This window comes from Rhinopithecus bieti, unplaced genomic scaffold (genome assembly GCF_001698545.2).
Source record: "Rhinopithecus bieti isolate Rb0 unplaced genomic scaffold, ASM169854v2 scaffold_14936, whole genome shotgun sequence".
Taxonomy (NCBI): Eukaryota; Metazoa; Chordata; class Mammalia; order Primates; family Cercopithecidae; genus Rhinopithecus; species Rhinopithecus bieti.
Genome location: NW_016808811.1, coordinates 1,592,244 through 1,617,029, shown reverse-complemented (window position 1 = coordinate 1,617,029; position 24,786 = coordinate 1,592,244). Strand labels below are relative to the sequence as shown.

The 24,786-nt window shown below is 34.2% G+C and overlaps 1 protein-coding gene across 1 annotated transcript in view; it reads left to right on the top strand.

The window, feature by feature from the left end:
- CNTN5 (contactin 5) overlaps positions 1–24,786 on the top strand; it is a 1,382,289-nt gene that overhangs the window by 1,212,883 nt on the left and 144,620 nt on the right. Inside the window, exons 14-15 of the mRNA XM_017887230.1 lie at positions 408–535; positions 2,768–2,943. Coding sequence (XP_017742719.1) covers positions 408–535; positions 2,768–2,943 — 304 coding nt within the window. The remainder of the gene's footprint in view (positions 1–407; positions 536–2,767; positions 2,944–24,786) is intronic.

Here is a 24,786-nt window from a genome sequence, read left to right as displayed (position 1 = left end):
TTTTTTTTTTTTTTTTTTTTTTTGACTTTTGAGGTCACTCTTGGTTTTAGGTGAAACATCCAAGCTTAATATTAAAATATCACTGGGTGATATTGTAGTAACAAGTTCTAATAACCAAACTCAGGGTCACCCTTTCTGCCAGTTTTAAAATTAACTGTCAAAAAATGTCAAAAGAAAAATATCTTGTAACTCCTTAACCTTTTTGAATATAAGAAGATTTAAGTAAGTTTATTATACTTCTTGAAAGGCAAAATATTTCTACTATCACTGTGTATTTTCACAGTGATGCTTTATCTTATTTATTATCACCCTAGAAATGATTTTAGACTTCATCATTGGTTCTTACTATTTAGCTGATTGCAGTAAAACAGAAAAAAAAAAAAAAACTTTTTTAAAATAATTTTCAGAATAGCTATTCTTCCAGACGGGAGTCTACGGATCCTAAATGCTTCTAAATCAGATGAGGGAAAGTACGTTTGCCGAGGGGAAAATGTCTTTGGTTCCGCTGAAATTATAGCTTCGCTGTCTGTAAAAGGTAAGACAACATGGGTAAATGTTTTACTGCCATAGTCTCATGGTCTTATCAGAAAGAGAATAAATATAATATGAATGCATATATCTTTGGACTTAAGTGTGTGCATGCTCCTGTTTATAAAATACATTGCAAGCATAGAACTAAAACAGCCAAATTGTTACTTTCCATCATTTAGGGTACCAAAAAGGAAGGAACCTCTTATTGGCAGAAATTTTATTTTGCTTTGAATAAAATTTCTGAGAGAATGAGGCAAGCTTTCTGAAGTTTTAGTCAGTGTCTCAAAATTTAAAAGTATGCCAATAGTATAAAAATATTTTTCCTCTACCAAGAATAACTTTAGCATCAGTCAGTAATGTTACTCTAGTATCAATTCAACTAGGGATTTGGGGCAGAAAGGAGTAGCAGCAGGAGGATATGATGGAGGGTTAGTATAGCACTTCGCATTAGATAAACTCGTTCCAGAGCTGGCTGTTGATGTCTGTATCAATGAAATTTTTATACGCCTTTATTTTATATAAGAAATATTAATATTACTGCTTATATATTCCCATTCATTTTCTAGTTCTAAAATGAGCTCGATTTCAAGCCTAGAACATTCTGTTGAGGCTCTATGTCATTGTTTAGTGATAGAAAATCTATCTTAGGCATTCCCTTCAGATGTTTTTCACAATGTATCTTTAACTGTTTTCATTGTGCATGTATCATGGCAAAACACACTCTGGTCATAAAATATAAAATATTATTTTTTTCTGTCTTTAAAATAAAATGTAATTAAAATAACCAGTCCTCTGATATTTTAGAAGAGAGAACATCAAGAATGAAAATAACAAAATTTAAAATATACTTTCATTTATATAATGCATTACTGGACTTAAACACAGTCTTTAGTTCTTATTCCTTCTGTGTGCTAGTCGGTCCATTTCATCATAAGGCAATATTAGATCCAAAGACAATTTTAAAATAACAACAAAAATGTTATTTTCTTAATAATGAGTTTAATTATTTACTCAGAACACTCCAATCCCCACAAAATTGAAACTGCAGTGTACTGCATTTTTCTGTCTTCTCTGATGAGGCCAGAACTTAGAATGCCATACAGAATATTTGACTTCCAGAATGTTAATATTTACAGTGACATTCCTGTCCCAGAATTGCACTTTTTTCTCAGTGACTGCTTAGAAAGATGTGGAATATTAAAGGATCTGATCAGTAGTTATAAGTGGTGTTTCATCAGACTGCACTGTTGCAAACAATAGACCTAGAACAGGAAATTTAAGCCAATTGTTAATCACTGTTAATTGTCTTGTATCTATGATCAGTAATCTAATTAGGAAAGAAGATAAAACCAAAATCGTATCTTCATCACCTCTCTACTATATTCAAAACACATTATAATGTAATCAGCTACACTAACTTAACTCTTAAATGTAAAGCCTGTATTAACCTTTATTTGTTCAAAGTTGCTCTAAACCCAGTAAAAAATGTGACTATTTTAAAATTTTAACTGAATCATGAAGAAGTTAAACATAAACATTGTTTTCTCAAAAAACATTTTCATTCAGCGTTTCTACAGTTCTTTTTGTATCGCAATTAAGCCATCTACAATACAGCAAAGGTACAAAAAGAGGTACCTTCTGCTGATTATGAAATACTTTTCTACTCCTAAAATCTTCCTGTCGAGTGTAAAGCAAATACAAGGTGGTGTCGTTGTAGTATTATATTTTTATCTCTGTTAAGATAGTTATTTTCAGGAAGGTGCTTCTATTGCCCTGTAGCCTCCTCTCATCTTTAAAGAAGTGAAACCTCCCTAAATTCTTTCTGAAACATAAAACATTTTATTGTAAAATTCTTTCATTTACTTAATGATCCTTGAAAGTGGTCAGAGAGGCTACAGCCTCTTCTTTTTTTCTAATGTTCCTCCTTCCATAAAGTCAAATGCTGCTTCTAATTAGGTAGTCTCTTGTCTTTTTAAAATCCAAGTTACCTTCTTAATAGGAACAGAGGCTCTTAAATCATGTGTCCCCTACAAAAGCATGGTAATACGCCCTGGCATCCAAAAGCTAATATTTTACTTAATAATAATTTATTTAAAGATGTAAAAAAATCAGGTATATGTATCTGCAGCAACTGTATTGTGAAGATTTTTTCTTTTCTCAATTATTTAACATAAAATATAACATATGGTAACACAACAGGTTAGTTATGTTAATTAATGTATTTTTATTTCTATAGAACCTACAAGGATAGAACTTACTCCTAAAAGAACAGAATTGACAGTGGGAGAAAGCGTTGTTCTTAACTGCAAAGCAATTCACGATGCTAGTTTGGATGTCACTTTCTACTGGACTCTGAAAGGACAGCCTATTGATTTTGAGGAAGAAGGTGGACATTTTGAAAGCATCAGGGCCGTAAGTGAATACACTTTTATTCTTTTAGTAATGATAACTTTAGAAACGTTGAATCAAATGTAAGACCTTGGTTAGCTATGAAATGCTAAGAAAAAAAACAGGACGGAAATCAGCTTGATAAAAACAACCACTTTCTTCCGTTTTTTATGTTATGTCAAACTGAAAGTAATACGTAATTATTTTAAAAACACCAGTAAAAAAACTGAGAATTCCTCATTATGTAAATCTGGTTTCTTTGCCACTTTTATTTAATATTGACAATACTTCTTAAAAGTTATGTTGCTAAAGTGGCGATCGCATTATTTAAAGCATCATTAACAGTTATTATGATACAATAAATAAATAAAATGCCTGCCTGTCCTTCTCCTCAAGAACAGTAATTTTTGGAATTCCTTTAATGTCTCACATTTATAAAGATTAAACACGCAACTCATAGTCATAAATGCACATTAGCCTGAAGTCAGTATTCAAAGATACACTCATTTTTTTCCCTAATATCTTCTTTTATATTGTGTACCTACATGGCAATCAACCAAATGGAGTGGGAAATCTTTTGAACCAAATCCTACAGAACCATCACAGTGCTTTAACTCTAGAGAAGTGAAAAGAGGCCCCTTCCCTCCATCGACTTGTTTAAAATGTAATAGAGTAACATAATGACAGAGGGAGGAGAAAGACAGATGGAACTGGGGTGGTGGAAAAAGAGCGACTTTGGCTGGAATCTTCCTTCTATATCGGCTAAAGAGATGGAGCCAAATACAATTTTTGCCTACAAATTGGATTTAAAATGCTGTTGCATACTTATTACTATCAGTTGATTTGTCCCTAAACACTTTGAGAAGCATTGGAAAACCATAGCTCTAGTGAGCCCAAGTATGTAAACTCATTTTCAATTGGATTTTATTTTACAGGCTATGGGATACAAGGAAAAAAAAAAAAAAGCCCTAAATCCAAAGTCAGGAATTCTCTGGATCAAGTCCCAGCTCCATCTCTAATCAGCTGTGTAACATAAAGCCAGTTACATGATTTGCCTGGGCATTAATTTCTGGAGAAATAAAGTGAAAAAGTTATACCAGACAATTTCTAAGATAGCTTCTCACTTTAGAATTTGGTAAATGTATATTACTAGAAGAGTAAAGATAAGCTCTCTTTGTTGCATTTTCCAATGTAACAAAAATTAGCCACTTTCTTCAAAACTATTCCTTTCTTCCTGGTTTACTTTCCAATTAATAGGAGAGAGTATATAAATAAGAAACAATTGCCAACTACCTTGTTCACCATCTCATTAAATGAGCTAATTTCAATTGTTCATGTCCAAGTTATATGTAAAATATTTAGATTGTGTTAAATTAAACACATTTTGTTCTGCTTTGTGGTTTTCCTTCTTCCTTTATCTTGGGTTGATCATTCCTTCCTACAATATTGTTCCTACAAATTTTATAACATGGATGATGCAAAACGGACCAAGAAAATTTAATTTTAAAATATCACATTTTTATAAAAAATTCCATAAGAAAATATCTTCTTAGGATTGTCTGCAAACATCCATTTTGAGTGATCACATATACATAAAGCAAAATATGTCCAAAATAGCCCCTTCTTATAAGTAATCCCCTCTTTATTTTAAAATACCAATAGAAAACTAATGCACCTGGTGAAGTTACATGAATTATTGTTTTTGTCTCTTAGACATAGATATATTTAGGTTGATGTCATTCGTTTGTGGCAATAAACACTTTTTTTCCATAAAGTTAGCATTTAAGAACATCTGCTGTGTTCCTCTTTGCATATATGCTTTCCTTGCCCCAGAGAGTGCAAAATGGACTCCTTATTCCATGCAAGCCCATATAATTACAACCCACTTTGAAATTAGGCTCTGGATTAGAGACAGTAACAATAAACTCTGAGACAGAAGAAGAAAGCAAATTATGGTACTGAGAAGGGAGAAAAACATTTAGTTTTAAGGTATATAGCCAAAATATATATGCATATGTACTTTAAAATAGATGGAAGCTTCAAAACTATGGCGTGTATAAGATATTATCTATCACCTTTCTCTCAGTTACTTCAAACACTGAGTTTTGGCTGGCTTTAAGGACACACACCAGAGAAAATACCATTGTATGACAATAAAAAGGTAAAGAACGGAAAGAACAACATTCTATTTCCCTTCTGCCCTTCTCCGTGTAAAATATGTCTGGAAAATAATGCTTTAGGAGAAAACATATAAAAATGTTATAAAGAAAGGAGATTTGAGAGGTCTTCCGGGCTTGCAGATACCTTCTTTTTGTGAGATCAAGGATAGACTCTGGGAGTCAGAGGGACAGGATGGGGCTGAGAAGAGAGCCAAGAGGGGTGACTCAAGACCAGCTCCGAGTTTCCAAGAAGAATCACTGAAGAATCTTGAAGGATCTCCTAAGGTGTCTAACCTATCCCAGCAGAGTAAAAAAAGTAAACATGGGATTTAGGGACTTAAGCAGGAATAGAGTGTGCTGATGATTGGAACACTGTCTAGGCTAACTGTCCTAGGACAGAACCCTGCCTGTGGGTGAGTGAATGAGGGTGAATCAGAAGAAAAACACATTACCACTGCATGAGGTAACATAAATTAACTAAGAGATAACAATATTTCGTATTTTGTAGATGCCAAAATATGATTTAATGATATTCCCTATTTTTCAACTAGTTGTACTGGTATCTTTTATACACAGACATTAGTTTGTAGATAAAGCTGTAGTCAATTATTTTATGTAGCCTTCATATACAATCTATATACAATGTACATTGTATACATCTATATACATCTATATACAATGCACATTGTTATGTTTTAAAATAGATGATTGCTTTGAACTGCATTTCAACACAGTACATAAACATATGATCACATCAGGCTAAAATACAATAGTATTGCTTTAAATTAAAAATTATGTTTACATTAAAACATGAATAATGAAAATGCTTCTACTATTTATGTTGCCCTCTTACAAACTCAGCAATTTGATTAATTTGGAGCAAATCCATTATTGAAGTCACTGTTGAAAGGGGAGAAGCAATCAATTAGTACATAAACATTTGATCCAATTCATTCAAATCCTTTTTGTTTGCGCAAATTTTATGAATAAACTGAATGTAATAAACTAGTTTTAAATCTTTTTAATTCTACAAGCTAAGTGCTGTTGGGGGATGGGGATCCAAAATAAAAGGCATAGCCCTTCACACCTAAGAGAGCTCTACTGAAGGGTAGAAATTGCAGGATGGGCTGTGATCTGCTATAACAGAGCTACACCAGAGAACTACGTGCATACAGCTGTTAGAAGGGGTTGGTATTTGAAATGGACCTGGCTGGGAAGGATTTCACCAGGTGCCTAGGAGAAACTGCATTTCAGACAGGGCGAGCAGGTCGGGCAAACACAGAAGGGCAGAAGAGCTTAGTGTGTGTTTTGGGAACAGTGAGGAACCAGTGAGGGTGTATAGTAGATAATAAATCAATATTTGTTGAATAAGTTTAAAGGAAAGCAGCAGAGGCCTCAAAGGCACTGATTTCTGAGCTGTAAAATTTGATTTGTATTTTGAGCACAACAGGGATTCACATGATTCAGATTTGTCTTTAGGAAGATAATTCTGACAGCTGTGTGGAGCAGGGGTTGACTAGTTTGTGGATTTTACATTCAGTGTAGACCTGTTAAGTAGAGGTTATAATAAAGAGATAATCATTGTAAGTGTTGACTTTAAATAACCATCCTCTAACTAAATAAAAGCATTTACTATTGTGTCTTGACATGAGAGTTTATGCTGGTCAGAGGTCTACAAGAACCTCTGATTCCTCTCGGGATGTCTGAATAGCATCTGAGCTATTGAGCATTGTCATGTGGCCCCAGAGCCACAGTCTTAATGGAGGACTGTGGTGAGCCACTGTTTTCTAGTGACTTGAAATCCTCTAATTATTCATATAGGATATAAGAAAGTTTCTATCCTTATAATGCATAAAGAAGTGTTAACTGAATATCATGGTGGCCTGCAATGTGTTGCTTTTTTAACAGAGAAAAATATTTCATGCATTTGTCATTAGAATGGTCCGCTAGAGAAGAATTGCCCTTTTCATTGTGAACTTGATAAATTGCAACCAAATAGGCAACTGAGCCAAAGTGCTATATAGCTGCATGGTCCTTCACATTTACCCAGTTCTCTGGTTATAGCAATACATGTAGGAAGGCAGAATGGGAATTTTGAACCCATTTTTTAATGAGGAAACTAAAGAGTAAGACTTTTCCAGGCCACATAAATTGGGGTAATAAGATTCAATATCATGTGATTTTTAAACTACACATTTGTTCACTCTCCTTTATAAAGCTAACTCTCTCCATATTCATTGACCACTTATGTGTTCAGCCTTTGTCTATAAACTGTGGGAAATAAAAATCAAAGGAAGGTTTGATTCCAGTCTTCAGTAAACATAAAGATAATGCAAGACATTAAGCAATTCAAGAAAATATGACCATAAAACAATTACTAACTTTTAAAATCACAGTCAAATTTTGTTGAAGACTAGGAAGGAAAGAGATTAATGTGACATTTTGTGATTGTGGAGAAAAGCAAAATAAATAATTGAACACTTATGCGCCAAGCACTGAGCTAAGATAGATAGATAGTGTGTGTATATCCGTCTAGGCACACACACACACATGCACACACACACACACACAGTAGCTCACTGATTCCTCTTAACAACCATAGGAAGTAATGTTATTTGGGGAAAACATGCTACCTGACCTAGACCTCAGTGAGTAGAATTAGAATAGTCAAAGCAGAAAAAAGAAAGACAATCTAAGGTGAGAAAAGATATTGTATCTTAGGGTTGTGCTGGATCATACAGATTATTGAGTTTGGCCTAGGCTGTTATCTAGAAGTCTCTTTCAGTATCATTAGTGCATGTCCTAATACTTTCAGTGATGAGGACTCACTCCTCTAAAGTTCATTTCATTACCAGTCACTTCTGAATGTCAGAAAGTTGGAAAGTAGGAGTAACTATGATCACCTGTATGCCAAGCATGAGACTCATAAGGAAACATGTCTGATTCATATGCAGAATTTTTGTGGAGTATTAGGTGAATAGAAAGACAGAATATAAACCCCTTAGTGCCTTGAGAATTTTATATTAGCTGAAAAGCTCTAGCCTATATTAATTTTATTATTACAGATACTTCTATTCCTAGTTTATCTTCTTCAGAATTAGCTATTTCCTCAGGAGTAAAAGTCTCAGAACACAGCGAGTGCTCAATTGGCAACGTTCTGTTTCCTGATTGATAAAGACTAATTGTGTAAAAATCAATGGAATCCTTGGGTATACTGCCAGTTTACTAAGGCACAAAGCTGTAAGGGTTTCATGAGCAAATACTTCTTCCTCTTCTTCATCAACTTGGCATGCGAAGCCCGGGAGCCATTTCACCACTAAACAGGAAGTGCATGAAAGGGCAGAAGATCTAACAAAGGCTCACAGTCTCTTAGACTCATTATGTTTGCTATTAACATTCACACTGTCATGTAATATGGTCCCGTCGACTCTGAGTGCTACCCTTTCCCTATCTCACTAAGGACCTATCCTTTCTCATCAGTTCAGATCCTACCTCCTGGTTCTTTGTCCTGCTCTGAACGCTGGCAACCTAGTAATCCACCCATTTTCTATTCCAACTTCCTGACCGCCACATATTTGCTATATTACTGTTCCCTCCCAATCTTTCACCTAACTTAAAAAAATTGTAATTTTAATAGGACAGAAACATACAGTAACCATCAACCAAAACTTGGGAACCCTCACAAAGAAAGGTTACCTTCAAAGGTTTTAGAATATTCAGACTATCCCAGAAAAGTGCACCATATTCATTCTCCGACTTGTCTGTGCTAAAAAATATGCCTCCACTCACTATCTTATCAAGGTAGAAATCATTCCCAAAGCAAATAAGAATGTCCATCTTTTTTAAGTATGTATATATGTTCATGTAGTTTATGAATATGACCAAAATATGCCATTTAATTCTGTGAGTCTATCATATTTTGTGTATTGATAAACTGCAGGGATCCTAAAAGCAAGGGCTAATAAGTAATTTTATTTTTCACCACTTTGTACTAAGAATGTCCATAAAATAGCCATTCAGCCAATCCTGGTTCAATAAAAACAAAACCTCATATAAAGCGTTTTCTCTGCTTAGCCAACTGCTACATTATTTCGGAGGTTTTAATATAATTAAATACTGCATAAAATTCTGCTAAAATCTGTTTTCATAACAGAATAATTTGTTTCCTTGCTTTTTTACTTTTTACACAAAATTAGAATATCACATTAGCACAGTTTGGAATTAAATGAAAGGTGACTGCCTTAATGACATCTAAGACAGTCTGTTATTGGGAGACCCTTCCTTACTTCCTGTGGGTCCCAGGGCAGTCAGGATTGGAAAGTAGTGCTTTATTGTCCATCTCCATTTGACTCTAATTAGCAGATTTTCCCACAGAGCAAAATGTGAGGCGTGTCTCTTCACTTTCTGTAGATTGTCAAAATCAGTAAAATCAGGTAATGTCTTCAAGTTGTCACATATAAAAAGACAGGCTTAGCCATCCAATTCATATGCTGCACTTTGTTCATCTAAATATAATCTACCAAAACAAACTTCCTATATTGTGGTAGGTATACAGAGCATTTTTATTAATTTGGAAGTTCCATTTTTGATAGCTGTTTTATCTTTATGACAGGTTTCATAACATTATGTGTGCTTTGAATAGTTACTAGTATCCTTGCAAATTTTATTTTGGTGTAGAACTGGAGGTTTTTGTTATTATTGTCAGAGAGAGTATAAAGCTTTTTCATAGAGAAAGGCAATTTTCATTGTGGGCATGCTGGGAAATATTAGATCAATACCTTGGATTCTGTAATCTCTGAGGGGGATAAGAGTACCATAATTCCCAGAGACAGCTAGGATATATTAGGTTATTGGATAGAAAAAATTGAAGAATGAGAAAAAGAAGACACTCTTTACTCCTTAGTAGAATTTGCTCTCCTAGGTTGTAAATTTCAAAAGTTAAATATGCTTCTAGTTTAGTAACTCCAGAAATTTAAAAAATGCTTACATGTTTCTAGGACTATATATGTTTTCTCTTTTTGAGGTTTTGTTTTTTCCAGTGTTGTTTACCATTTCATACCTATATACACCCAGACTAGTTTTTAATAATCCTATATTCTCACTGAGTCGATTGTTTTTAATCCAACACAAACATGAATTTATCTGGAATGAAGTGCCTATTATTGGGAAATGTGATCACTGGTAGGCCACAGTGGGTTGTTGCATTCACTGTTGTTAACTTTGACAATAAAGTCAATCCGATTTATTTCAGTGATGTTTATTAAACCAAATTCTCTCCTAACACCAAGTTACTTTTGACAATGACTTACTTGGACATATCAGTCTTTCTGATATTTATAACAAACTTCTCATGCAAATTTCTATTGATTATCCTGTAATTGTACATTGAAGAGCAATCAATGACTCCTGGTTTTAAAACTATTTTCCCTTTCCAATCTGACAGAAACTTTAGAAGGCAAAAACAAGTCTTAATTATATATATGCTATAAAAAGTTTAGAATGAGTGAATAACCAAATAAATGAATAATATCAAATCCATTCTTTATAACATTATCACTTTCCACTTATATCAAATGTTCAAGTTACTGAAATGAGTACCTAAATTATGTTTGGTGCCTAATAATCATCTTTTCTCAATATTCAACTGTACACATAATCAGTACTTTCTTTTATTTACATCTTAAGGGACTATTGTACACTGATAGTTTTTCATCATATCTCTACCTCCCTCTTGTTTTCCTTTACTTCCCTTTCATTATTCATATTACTCGTGAGCCTATTCCAATCAATTGAAATAGGAAGGATAAAGAATGTGTCAACTTTAACTGAAGATACCATAAGCCAGTGTAGTAGATGCTGTGGTGTGTTGCCCAGATCCTCCCTTCAAGACTGAGCCACTCCTTCCCCAAGCTATGGAGAATATTGGTGGCTGACAGCTCTCAGCAGTGTTCCGCTCTGGGAATTGCCTTTAGTCAGAGTTATCTGGCTCAAGCTGTGCTCCATCCCAAGCTCATGCTGAATGCATAGAAATGATTAGTGTATATGGGTGATTATAAAGAACAGACCCCCTCCTCAGCTCCAGAATTACAGCTCTCACCTATTTAAGGCCTAATAGATACCTGACAATATGCTAGACTTTTCAAATATTATTTCATTTACTTCCCTCAAATCTGCTATGGTGTAGAAATTGTGTTACTGTTGTCATTGTTGTTTGACAAAAGAAGAAAAAGAAATTTAGAAAGATAAATAACTTTCCCAAACTTAACTGTTGTATACAAGAGTTATCCAAACTAGGACTGAACTCCAATACATTATCATTTATCAGATCTAGGGATATCTAGAACTATTTAGCAAGATTACATTTTCAATTCCCTACTTAGTAAATTTAGTATTATCTGGTGAAAAATATAGATAATTATCGTTCATCCATTTTCAAATTTGTGAGCCAATTATTGCCGTTGCTGGTAACATTCTCATGTATTCTTCTAAAATTATTCATTCTTATGAATTTTATACTATGATTGTGTGGTTACATTTACACTACATGAGATCCAAATTTCAAATATTTATGCGTTTCACTATCATGGGCAATCTCCTGCCCCTTTGCCAAAAAACATATTTCTATTTAATATGGATATATATTTATATTTATATTAAAAGCAGCCATATAAGTCAGATTATTAAAACCTTAATTGTTTTATAATAAGTTTGAAACAGTTTCATTATCTGAGTAAGACCTAAGCTAAAACATTTAAATATAATTTTACATCTTTAACAGCCCTTTTACCCTTCTTCCATCATAGGTATTATTTCATTGGATTCCTGTAACTAAACTGTTAGTCAGTCAAGTTATATATAAATGAGAAAACTGAGCCCCAGGAAAGAAGACAAGTAAAAATCCAACCTAACAAAGGCCTGAGTAACACAGGCCCATTTATGGAACACCCCCCATCATCACTTGGGCTTCTTTGAACTTAAAACTTCATTGCCATGAACTAAGTTCCAAATCTGATTTGCTGTTGTAAAGCACAGAGAGAACTAAAACTAGCTGTAACTCTTCATCGTGTCTTTCAACAGTGAGATGATAAAAAGATGGAAGGCTTACCTCTTTAGCTAGTAATAACTACATTTGTTATTACTATACTTACTTGATCACTATTAAAACATTCAAATTATATGTTCAGTAAGATAAAATCATCAAATTGTTTAAAATTCTCCCATAAAAGTTACTGAGAATTAATTGAGAAACATCTTAAAATATCCTACTACACTTGCCTCTTCAGATGTTCTGTGGGTGTGTTTTCCCATTAATTAAAGCTCATTCTTCTGGCGGCTATAATTGTTTCATTTTATGGTATATGAACCCATTTTTATCAACATCCTTTTTAGGCTTTGAAGCTTCTCTCAAAATGGATACGAGACACAATATATTACATTGCTTTAACAACTGAAGTGGATGCAAAGAATGTAGAGTACAATGGTCTCAATCATTCTTCTGAAGAAAATAATTGGTATCCACATTTAAAATCATATCTATTCTTAATAAGTATGTGTTTACAGCATTGTTTTATGCACATTTTTGGCCACCAAAATCCAGTTTTCAAGTCAGATACCTGAAATGTCTTAGATTCTTTTTTTTTCTACCCCCATATCCATCAAATTTTCAAATATTACTGATTCCATTTTGAATCTGTTGATTCCTTTTCTCCATTCCTGGAGTCAAAGTCCTATTCCCAGCACTTATTTTTAGGGTTGTCATCTCACCACCTTTTACACTATAATCACAATCATTACTATGTTTCTAACAAGTCGATTTTATCATACTACCTCTCCCCATTCCATCCAAGTACATAAATGTGCACATACACACACACACATGCACGCGCACCCCATCTTGGATCTAACTCTAGCCTATATATCAAACTTCATCTTCCAACATTTTCCCCTTATTATTTTACAGCAAAGCCCAATAATTCTCTGAAAATATCATGTTCTCACATGCTGACCCACTGCCAAGAATACTATTCCCTGACTTGTAAGCTCTGCAAACTGCGGCATTTGCCTCAAGGAAGCTTGAAGTCTTTTCCCAGTGCTTCCATTATAACTTACAGATCCCGCCACCCGAGCAGGTATCAAATGTTGCTTTAAACATTTGCTCGATTTTTTTCTCTTCTAGCCTTTATGTTTCTGAAAGTTAGGAACATACTTATTTGCTGAACTTAACACAGTACCGGGTGCACATTAAAGACCAAGTAAGTATTTGTAGTTATTAAAGGAATTATTAGACACAGGAGTATATGAACTAAAAACTAGCTATTCAGAGTAGGTCACCAAGAAACAAACATTGACTAATATATATATCATTATAGACAGATAAATAGATATATCGTTCTATATACAGATGTCTATATATCTCTCATTGATCTATATGGAGAGATGATATATAGATATCTATAGATCTATAGATCTAGATCTATAAATATAGATAAATATGAAAAAAGAGAGACAGGTTCTCACTCTGTCACCCAGGCTAAAGTGTAGTGGTACAATCTCAGCTCACGACAGCCTCCACCTCCCAGACTCAAGCCATCATCCTCCCACCTCAGCCTGTGGTTAAATAATGTTAGTTAACAGAGGAAGTTTCTAACTTCTGTTGTAACTATAAAATATGTGGGTGATCAACATGTTTGTTCATTTTACTTCACATAAAAATTTAAGTATTTTTAATGTTGTCCTAAAAGTAATTGTTTTCTCTGGAGATAATAATCACAGGAGTTGCTAATAAAAGAGAAAAATACAATGGATTCTAGCTATCATGCTGAAGAAATACTGATACGTTTCATAAGCACTCTGTTATTTTAAGGAGAATGTCCTACATATATCTATGTATCTAGGAGATATAATTTAACCTGGAGAATGCTGAAATGCATAATATAATAAGGCCCTGAATACTGGAATTTTACCTTGTAGGAATAATATGTGAAAAGATTTTCTTTTAGTTTTTTGAAAGCCTTCTTAGATAAAAGATTGTCCCTATTATCTAATACCACATAAGATTTAGGATTTTTATAAGCAAACAGTTCAGTTTTACATTTTGAAATACTACTGATATGTAAGTATTGTGTTTTTATTTGATTGACTCCTATGTTATTTCTCAAAGTGATTTTCAAAGAGTTGGGTTTTTGAGAGTCCATTATTTCTACGACATCTTTAAAATTCTACCTTCATTTTGCAATTTCTCTTTTGGCATCTGTTTTGTATTAAATTCTAAGGGGTGACTAAGTGTTATGATATATTTAGTTTTCAGCTTTTCAGAATCCTCTAGTTTCTTTCGTGGACTATTTTTATCATATTACAGTATAAAAATCAGCTTTAGGAGTCTAGAATTAATAACTCAGTAGGTAGCATCTCAAAGATGTTTTCTCTCTCAGAAAAGGAGGAAGAGGAAATTTTAGAAAAGACTATTGGACTATTATTCACTTCCTTTTTCCATCTGGTATCCATTATACAAGGGACCTGGAAAAGGTCACTTTAAAGAATTTGAGAAGCATGACAACATTATCTTTAATGAATAATTGAAGGCTCTATTGAGCATTTATCAGTGTACAATACAGTCAGCCTCTGTCTCATGGTTCTGTATCCGCGGATTCAACCAATGTGGATGGAAAATATTTTAAAATCAATAACAGCATGCAACAAAAAATACAAATATAAAACAGTACAGTATAGCAACTATTTACCTAGCATTTATATTATATTAGATATTATAACTAATCTAGAGATAATTTAAAGTATACTGGAGAGTATGCATTAGGTTATGTGCAAATACTACACCATTTTATATAAGGGACTTGAGCAAGCATGCATTGTGCTATGCTGTCCTGAAACCAGTCTTCCATGGATACAGAGGGACAACTGTGGATAAATTCTTATTTTATCTCAGTTCCATGGAAATAAGTGGAGCATTCACACACTAGGCACTGTTCAGGAGCTAAGGATTCTGCATTAATCAATAACAAATCTTCTATGGGAGGTATATGAATACAACTAAAGTAAAGTAGTGTCTTTTAGGATCAGTCTCATAGAGGAACATACATATAGAGAGATATATGGCAATTGTAATGAAAGAAGTATGTTCAGGAAGCTGAGTCAAAGGTACACATCACCCAACCCGTGGAAGCAGGGCAGACTTCCTAAACCAAATGTTACCTGAGCCTACTCTTAGAGTAAGTTTTGCAGACAAAGCAGAGAGAGGACATGCAAAAGAAAAAAAGACTTTACAGGTAGTGGGTGAGTATGATAAAATATGGGACATACTGAAGTTTTGTCTAATAAATTCCAATAAATAATGATCTTATAGTTAAACTTCATTTAATAGATTACTATAGTAATTCTGTATTAAAGAGGGCTTCTCAAATCCCCTGTGAGAGTTAAGTAAATGACCATGATTATTCTCGGTTTCCATTGTAGCAAGGTACATATACATAGCAAAAGTAAAGTTGCAGATGTTTTCCAAATTAAATCCAGGTATAAACTGTATCTTGCTTAACATAAGTATATGTGTTTTACATACATTTACATGTTGCTTGAAGCTTTCTGTGGTATAGATAAAATATAAATGAACTATTACAACTGTTAACATTCAATGTTTAGGGTCATTGAGATAATTCCCTGAGGTCTGTGTGATTTTCTCGTGAGGCTGCTTGTTTTTCTAAAGGCAGCTCTAAGAGTAAGTGCACTTAAGGAAAACAGGGACTAAGATCAGAACTTCTGCTTCCTTTCACATTTATTCCCATACTAAACAATACTTTTTTTAGGACAGGGATTATATCGATTTTGCTAACCATTGCCAGCACTTGGCATCACGCCTGGTAGATATATTTGGTAAACGAAATATGTACTAAATATTTGTCTAATTATCATATAAACAAATAGAATTGTATATCCTTATATACCAGCACTTTTTATATCCTTATTATCTGCTGAATTACCCAACCAAAAAATAAAAATATATCAATTTCAGGAAAAATTTGATAAATTTGTTCACTTTGCAAACACTTAATGGTTACCTGTAATGTGTACAGTATTAACCAGAGTATGGCTGAATAAGGCCAGGCCAGTTCTTTTACATAGAGCTCTTTGTCTATTAACAGATAGATGGACCTCTAAATAACTATTTAACATGATAAGCTTTAGAGTATTCAGATATTATACTGATGAGAGAAATAAACTCGAGGAAAAATTTGAGTTAATAAATAGGTATGTCATTAGCAGAAAAGCTTGTTCTTAGAATTAATGTTCAATTGAATTCAACTAAGCTCATTACTAAAAGTTATTCAACCTACTAGCATAAGGTAAGGTAATACTCTGATAATTTTGAATTACCTTAAAATCAACTCTTTTCTTTATATACCTTACAGATTCTATAAAACCAAAAAGAATTGGCCGGGCGGCGGTGGCTCAATGCCTGTAATCCCAGCATTTGGGAAAGGCCAGAGACGGGCGATCACGAGGTTCAAGGAGATCGGAACCATCCTGGCTAAACGGTGAAACCCGTCTTTAGCTAAAAAATACAAAAAACTAGCGCGGGCCCGAGGTGGCGGGGGCCTGTAGTCTCAGCTAGCTCGGCGAGGCTGCGGCAGGGAATGGGCGTAAAACCGCGGGAAGGGGCGGAGCTTGCATGTGAGCTGAGCATCGCGGCCCAGCTGCACTCCAGCCTGGACGACACGAGCAAAGACTCGCGCTCAAAAAAAAAAAAAAAAAAAAAAAAACAAAACAAAAACAAAAGAATTTACTATTTTCAAGCAAAATTAGCTAAAATAATTTAGATTGCTTTACCTGCGAAGATACAACATTACTAACTTGTTCAAAGACTACATACATCTTAAGAAGCCTCAGTAAGACTAAAAAATACTGCATTTTATCCTTTCTAACTACTGATAGCCCCATAAATAAATATACTATATTTACAAAATTTGTTTTAAAGTACCTATTAAATATAGTGATAGTATTTCCTAAAAGTATTTTTGAAACCTGTACTTCAATTGCCATTATTTATCATTTGCATAGTAAAGAACAGTTAAATACTTGTGACTTTCCCCAAAATAAGGGACCCTGTGACATGCTTTGCTCACTGAACTTGTCACACCACTAATCATTCCAACAGTCTGCTATGGTGTCTCTGGTGTTTAAAATTACCGTAGCTCTACCATGTTAAACTGCAAACATTTCAGTATCATATGTCAATATCAAATGTTTCCATTTGCTTTGAAAAATAATCAGGCAGGAGAATGTAAAGTTCATTTTTATTGCGAACTTTTTTTGGGTTTTGGCCACATGGCTGTTTCCAACTACATTTAGTCTCATACCAAAATTCTGACTGGAATAACTCATTAGTCTGTCTCATTTTTATATTTTAGGCATTGAGATTTAAATATTTTTAGAGGAAAAAACTACATTTAAATATCAATGAATACCTTTTGCTCATCTGCTATAACTATAGGAAAGGAACTAAGAAGTTGTTATCCTAAATATATAGAGGTAAGAATTAAATATGGTCTCTATCTGTTTTCACTACAAAATAAACCTTGCAAAAACCTAGTGGCTTCAAACAACCGTTTATTTAGTTCATGATTCTGTGAGTTCGCAATATGGGTTGGGCTCAGCCAGAGTACATCTTTGGGTCTCATCAAGACTCATGCATCTGCAATCAGCTGCCTGTCAACTTCAAGGCATTCATTTTGGACATCATGTGGCTATTGCATGGGGCTACTGGAGCAAGTGAGCCACATGTTTCTCATCATCCACCAGGCTAACCCAGGCTTGTTCACATTAAAGATCTCAGGGTTCTAAGACCAAGAGCAATAATGCTAAGACTCCTTAGGCCTAGACTCAGAACTCGCCCAGTGAAACTTTTGTCACATTGTATTGGTTAAAGCAAGCCATAAGGCCATACCAGATTTAAAGGGTAAGGAAAGAGGCTCCACCTCTGGTTGGGATGAACTGCAAAATTTTGTGGCCATTTTTGCAACCTACCACCATCTGCCCAGAATTTTTACATTTCTCCAACTTGCAACTTTCATACTAGAATCCACAGAAGTCTCATTCAATCATGGCTCCAAATTTACTTTCCAGTTAGCTTTTTCTGCAAAACAACTCCCCAAAATTTATGACTCAAATCTATGGGTCAAGGACTTGAGCTGGACTTAGTTGAGTGATTGCTGGTGGTCTCAGTTGGACTCATAAATGCATCTACTGTCAGCGATCAGGTCGACTGGGAGCTGTTTGGTGATGGGGGCAGCTAGGATGGCTTGTCTCTACTCTAAGCAGTCTTCCATTCTGCAGCAGGCTATTCCAAGCTATGTTGTATGGTTATCACAGAATTTCAAGACAGGAATCTCCAGTGCACACACGCAATACAATTGTCTGTTTGCTCAATGCTCACACACGTCTCACTGACCTATCCAAGTCACTTAGAGAAGTACAGAGTAAGCATGAAAGGAGATTATATAAGGATGTGAATCCAAGACCATTACTATAGCAATCTACCACACAAACTAAATAGTAATAAGTACTAAATGATACATTAGCTATGGTATCATTTTAATACTAAACTAAAATTTAGATTGTATGTGTGGTGTGATGTGGAGGAGAGAGGGGTAGGAGTTAGCCTTTCAATCATTTCAATAAAATGATTATTTTCAAAAAATAATATTCATACAACCCTAGAAGTCAACATATATTGTCACTATCAACATGAACTAGGTCAACTGCTCTAACTAAATTAGCCAGCCATTATTTGAATTGATCCTTTTTTACTGAATTAAGTTCAGCCAGACAAAGCACTTAATGTGGTTAAAGAGAGTCATTTTTCCATTTTATGTGGTTAATATTCTTTTGAAAATATTAGAAAATTCTAATCACTTTACTTGTCAAGAGAAAATCAGCAACAGTTAGAAATTAACAGGGAAACAGTAATTTTAATGAAAACATGAATGGGTTAATTGGTTTTCACAAAATAGCATATCTAGAAGACAATCATAATATTTGCTATCGCATCTGTCCTAAAATAATCCTTGTTAAATGTTTCTACCAAATGTTGGTTCTAGTGATCTCAGTGCCTCAGATGTATTTTGATAAAAAGAAAATCAGGTATATTTGTTAATAAACTACTATAAAGAGACTATGGGCATATCTAAAGCAAAAATAAAGTATACTGGATATTACATACCCAAAATGAATTCATAGGCTCTTTTAACCAGCATGTTGCAGTTGTTTCCTCACTAATGAATAAGAGTATCATTGTTTGTGTTATCACTGATTTTGTTGCCACTTAACTAGTGGAGAGAATGAAAATATTTATGAATCTGTTCATAATCTAGGATTACATGAAGGGTTTATTATATAAAGCTATAACAATAGGTTAATCTAAGAAAATAATAGAGGTTAAAAAGATAGTCCAGCCTGCACTCATGGTAATCCCAGCACTTTGAGAGACTGTGGCAGGTGGATTACCTGAGCCCAGGAGTTCGAGACCAGCCTGGGCAACATGGTGAAAACCTGCCTCTATAAAAAAAAAAAAAAAAAAAAAATGCAAAAAATCATCCAGGCGTGGTGGCATGCATCTGCAGTCCCAGCTACAAGGGAAACAGGTGGGAGGATCGCTTAAGCCCGGGAGGCGAAGATTGCAGTGAGCCGACATCCTGCCACTGCACTCCAACCTGGGTGACAGAGGGGAACGGTCTCAAAAAAGTCCAGATTTGTATTGTTTTCAACTTCTCCAATAGTTCTGTTTCCTACAAAACTTATTTATATAGATTATATCTGTGGCTTTGAAGTACAATATAGGTATACAGATTTTAGCATGTGAATGTGTACCTCAAATAAGTATAATAAGTATTAGACTTGATAATTCAAAAGATTTAGGAGCTTTCACAAGACATTTGAAGATGAAAACAAAGATGACTAATGTATATTGATTAATGCATTCAAGACTTGACAAAGTTTATAATGATGATAGATTAGGCAGTTGTGCTGAATTTCTTGGATTCAACAGTAATGTTTCCATCTGTGAACACAATGCTAGAAAATTAGTTTCCCATGAGGTAGACTTTTTGCTAGTAACACCAAAAAATAATGTGAATCCCATCAGTGTCCATCAGGAAAACTTTCAAGAATATATATGCAGTCATGATGATAATTTTAATACATAAAATCAAAAAGACTTGGGAAATCAACTTAACTATATGGCTTGATATGCCAAAAGATAATTCAAATATAGATTGTGTATTGGTCTTCACAGAAACCCAATGTGCTGCCAAGATAAGTTTGAAGCAATACAACTGAGTATTTCTAGGTAGTTGACACATTGTACAATGTGCTAGATTAAGCCAAAAATAAAACTGTCTATAGTTAGCTTGAGCCATCCTATTTGCATAAAGCTCAAATCAAATCTTTAAGATCCAGAGAGCAGTTGTAAAATGTCATCCTCCATGTGTCTAGAAGTTCTTGATCAGCCATTGAGGTTTCATCTACCATCATTAGCATTACATTTACTATGCTATCACAATTACTTTTAACATTAAGAACTTCTGGTGGGTGATGCCCACCAGTAGTAAAGGTAACATGCTTTTGAGGTTGTGGAACTCAGTTGCCAGCATTTATGTATTTCTGCTAGCTTGAAAAGGTATGATGAATACTTAATAGCAGGAGAACATCGTAGCAGCTTCCCCAAGATTAACAACTAAAATAAGACTTTTGCTAAGACACTTTAAAAGAATGTATGAAAAACAATGTCAAATGAAGACCAACGGAACTGAGCTATAGATTGTAGCAGACAACCACAGTGCTAGATCAGTCTGATACTGAGAAAAACAAAAAAAGTGAGGACGTTTTTTAACAGATGTCTTGGGAAAGACCATAACTCATAGAGGCAGAATCTTAAAGAGACTAAGTTCTAAATGGCCATCTGTAGTTATAAATAGAAGGCAGTCTTCACTTGGACACAATGTAAGAAGAGCTGTTTATCAGGCATGGATCGTATTAGCCATACAAGCTGATTAGTTTATAATCGTTAGTTGATGGTGAACACTTAACTTTGTACTTCTCCATGGTAACCCTAGCTTTCAGCTCTAAGCAATTTTTTTTTTTTGTTTGTTTATCACAATGAAGGTACATTTCATTTTTCTAATATAAATGTTTAAAAGTTTATTGTAGATCATTTGAATGTATTAAAACTTGAAAGAAGAAAATAAAAACTACCTGGAACACTATGTGGATATATTCACCAGTAATGTTTGTAACTATGTTTTCATATGTCTCTTCAAGCACATATAGACACACACTTTACACAGGTGACATCATCTCATGGGTGTTTAAAATGCTTTAAAAGGATCACTTTCCCCCTACTTTTATCTCCCCATAATGGCATCCATCACACACAGTTTAGTTTGTTAATATCCTCGTGTATGTTCCATATTTTACTCTGTCCTATCATAGTCCTGGGCAGATTTACATATCAATGGGGATATTTTTATAATTGTTTTATAAAAATTAAATCATATTTTACATTCTTTTTCTGACTCTCATTATTATCATTCAATAATCTTGAAAATTGTTCCATGTCACCTGGTGTAGCTCTAATGCATTCTTTTCAATAGATCCATAATATTCCATAATGTGATTCTACTTCAATGTATTTAGCCATTTCCCTATTAAATACCAACTTTGTTTCTTTTGTTGAGAGATTTCTGAACAGTGCTACAGAAAACATCTTTAAACATTTGTATTTTGTATATCAACAATTTCCTTTCTATGGGACAGATTACCAGGAATAGATGAGAGGGTCAGAGAACAAAACTATTTTTAATTTAAATAGGTGCTGCCAAATTTTGGTATTGCACAAAATATGCAGCCTCAAATTACATTACTGCATTACAGCATTATGCGGTAAAAGTTAGTAGACAGGGGGCAAGAGTTCTTTGTGTAGGCCCAACTTTGTCTCTAGTTAGCTGCACAACCTTGGGTAAGTCATGTCCCTTGTCTAGGTCTCCATCTTCCAAGTTAAAAGGCTAGAGTAGATGATTCCTAATGACTTTATGTAGTTTTAAAGTTCAGTGATTTTTTTCATTTATATTCAAAAAGTAAAATCCAAACAACTCTCCAGATATAATGTCGAATAATTTGAAATCATGAAATGATCTAAAAAAATTTTAGTGGACACCAACCATGTTTTAGGAGGGACTGCTGATAGCTCTAAAATTATATTTTTCTCTCATAAATATTGCAAACCTCCCTAATTTTGGAAGATGTTTCGGTCTCGTGGCACCCTTAGTATTGGGAATTTCTCAATGCAGGAGGAATTTCAAACTGGAAAATATTCAAGTCAGAATTATTCCCCAAGGCAAAACAACATTTGTATCTGTAGCATCTTACTAAATAATAAAAGATTCCTGTAAAGTTAAAGATTTTCTCTAAAAGGAACAATAAGCTTATAGAATGAAAAAATGCCATTCTCTCTTTGTAAGAGATCAGCATCCTTGATTCTGTATAACTAGTTCCCTCCAAATTTCACATACAATGAAACAATCAAGCCCTATCAATCTGAAATCTTGGATCAAATATATAAGCATATATGATCATTGGTGTTGCAATAAATTCAAATGTGTACAACTTTGAAAACTCTTTTAAATATAATTCTAAATGCACCTGTCAATGACTTTGGTTGCCAGCATTTACCTATTTCTGCTAGCTTGAAGACAATAATCTATGGGGTCCCTTGTAATACTGGAAGCTGTATTATACAGTTAGAGAACAATGAGAAGTAGTAGAATATGGTTTTGATGATTTTTCAATATCAATCTGAGTCAATTTTGATTTTTGAACATTCAATAAGTGGCGAATCCTCCTTCATAAAATTCAATGCCTAGCTAAGACTTGTTATTTAAAATGAGTTTTCTGTGGCTGTGTCTTGACTCACTTTCAAAATGTCAGTTGAATTTGACTGAGCGTCCTTGACCTTGAACTTTTCATAGTTGATTTTGATTGACACATTTATTCAAATTGACTTTTTAAACTGAACTATTCTTCTATTTGAATGTTCATTGGAAGACAGTTGTTGTAATCTACAATGTAAGCATTGCTTTGAATAGTTAGCTTTTTCTAACATTGATGTGTTTGAATTCTCTCAGTTCTAAGTATTTCTGAAGTTGATGAGAATCTTCCTGATTGTGAAAGATAGTGTTAAAATGGATGCTATCACCCAAATTTTCTTCTTTTGCAGTGAGGTATTTTTTCATTCAGAAACTTGTTTCTAAGCATTAGGAACTTTCAAAGTAAGCTTGGCAAAAGAATACTCAGTATTTGGTCATAAAGCACATAGATGAAATAATACAGCTACTTGTTGAAAACTATGCTTATTAAAATATTTACTACTATTGCCAATAAAGATGACAAATATGTATCTCATAAACTTAAACTGAGAAAATATTTGAAAGATCCAAATATTAATTTACTGGAAAATACTCTTTAGAAATGCTGATAAAAAATAATTATTTCATTAATAATATTAAGTTTTGTAAAAAAAAAAAAAAAAAAGGAATAAAAGTTCTTGTACCATTTTGTTCATTTTTTTCTTTTAAAATGTCTGTCAATATGCTTATTCCATAGCAAACTGTGTATTTCCATGGGACAAGCAGCCTAAAATATATCCCTGTAGGGTAGGGGCATTAGGAGCAAAATGGAGCTAGTCATGCTAGGCCTTCTTTCCACTGCTACAATTCTGCTTGGAAAATGAGTAATTCTCTCTATACAATTCATCTCCCTAAATACACAGTTAAACCACTTGGCACCATCAGTCTTCTTCCTGAAAATCTCCTTACACAAACCCAAAGTTCATCCATGATGAATAATGTGTTGCCCACATGACAGGTGATAATGTTGCCAAACTTTCTAACACTACATGGAAGGTCACCATTTCTTGAACCATGAATACCAATGTCCTCATTATCCTTCAGTCCCCAATCAACAGTCTCCCTGAGGCCCTTCTAGCTTTCACTAGTAGTCTCATCATGACCCTTCCAAACTTTGCACACCTAACCCCAAAGCCAATGTCAAGTGTTTTGGCTTTAGTTAACAGCAGTACCCCACTTATAGGTACCATATTATTTTATGGTTATTCTCTGCTGTACAAGTACTCCAAAACCTAGTGGTATAAAACTACAACCATTTTACTCTGCTCTCCATTTTGTGGACAAGTAAATAAGTCAGATAACTGCAAGGATGGCTTGAGCCTTCAGCTGGTATAGCCAAATGGCTGGAGATGGCTGGGCGTGGGGGCTATAAGCCAGGAGTCTCAGTTCCGGATATTGGATAGATTCCCCATACCTTCTCCATGTTGCTTCTGCCAAGTCTAGAATCCCCAGTGTAATTTTGTTACTCACAAGTGTAGCTGGGCTAGAATGGTTAAAATAACTGGAAATGTCTGGCCTTCTCTCCTTATCTATGTAATCTCCCATCTAGCTAGCTTGGCCTTTTTCACAACATGACAGCCTGAATGTAGTACAATTTTTCTTACATTCCCCAGAATAGATGTCCCATGGGCTTAGAAAGAAGTTATAAGCCTTCTTATGATCCAGCCACAGGATTTTCAGTACCTACTTTTGCCACATGGCATTGGCATAAAAAGTTACCAAGGCTAGTCTAGATTCAA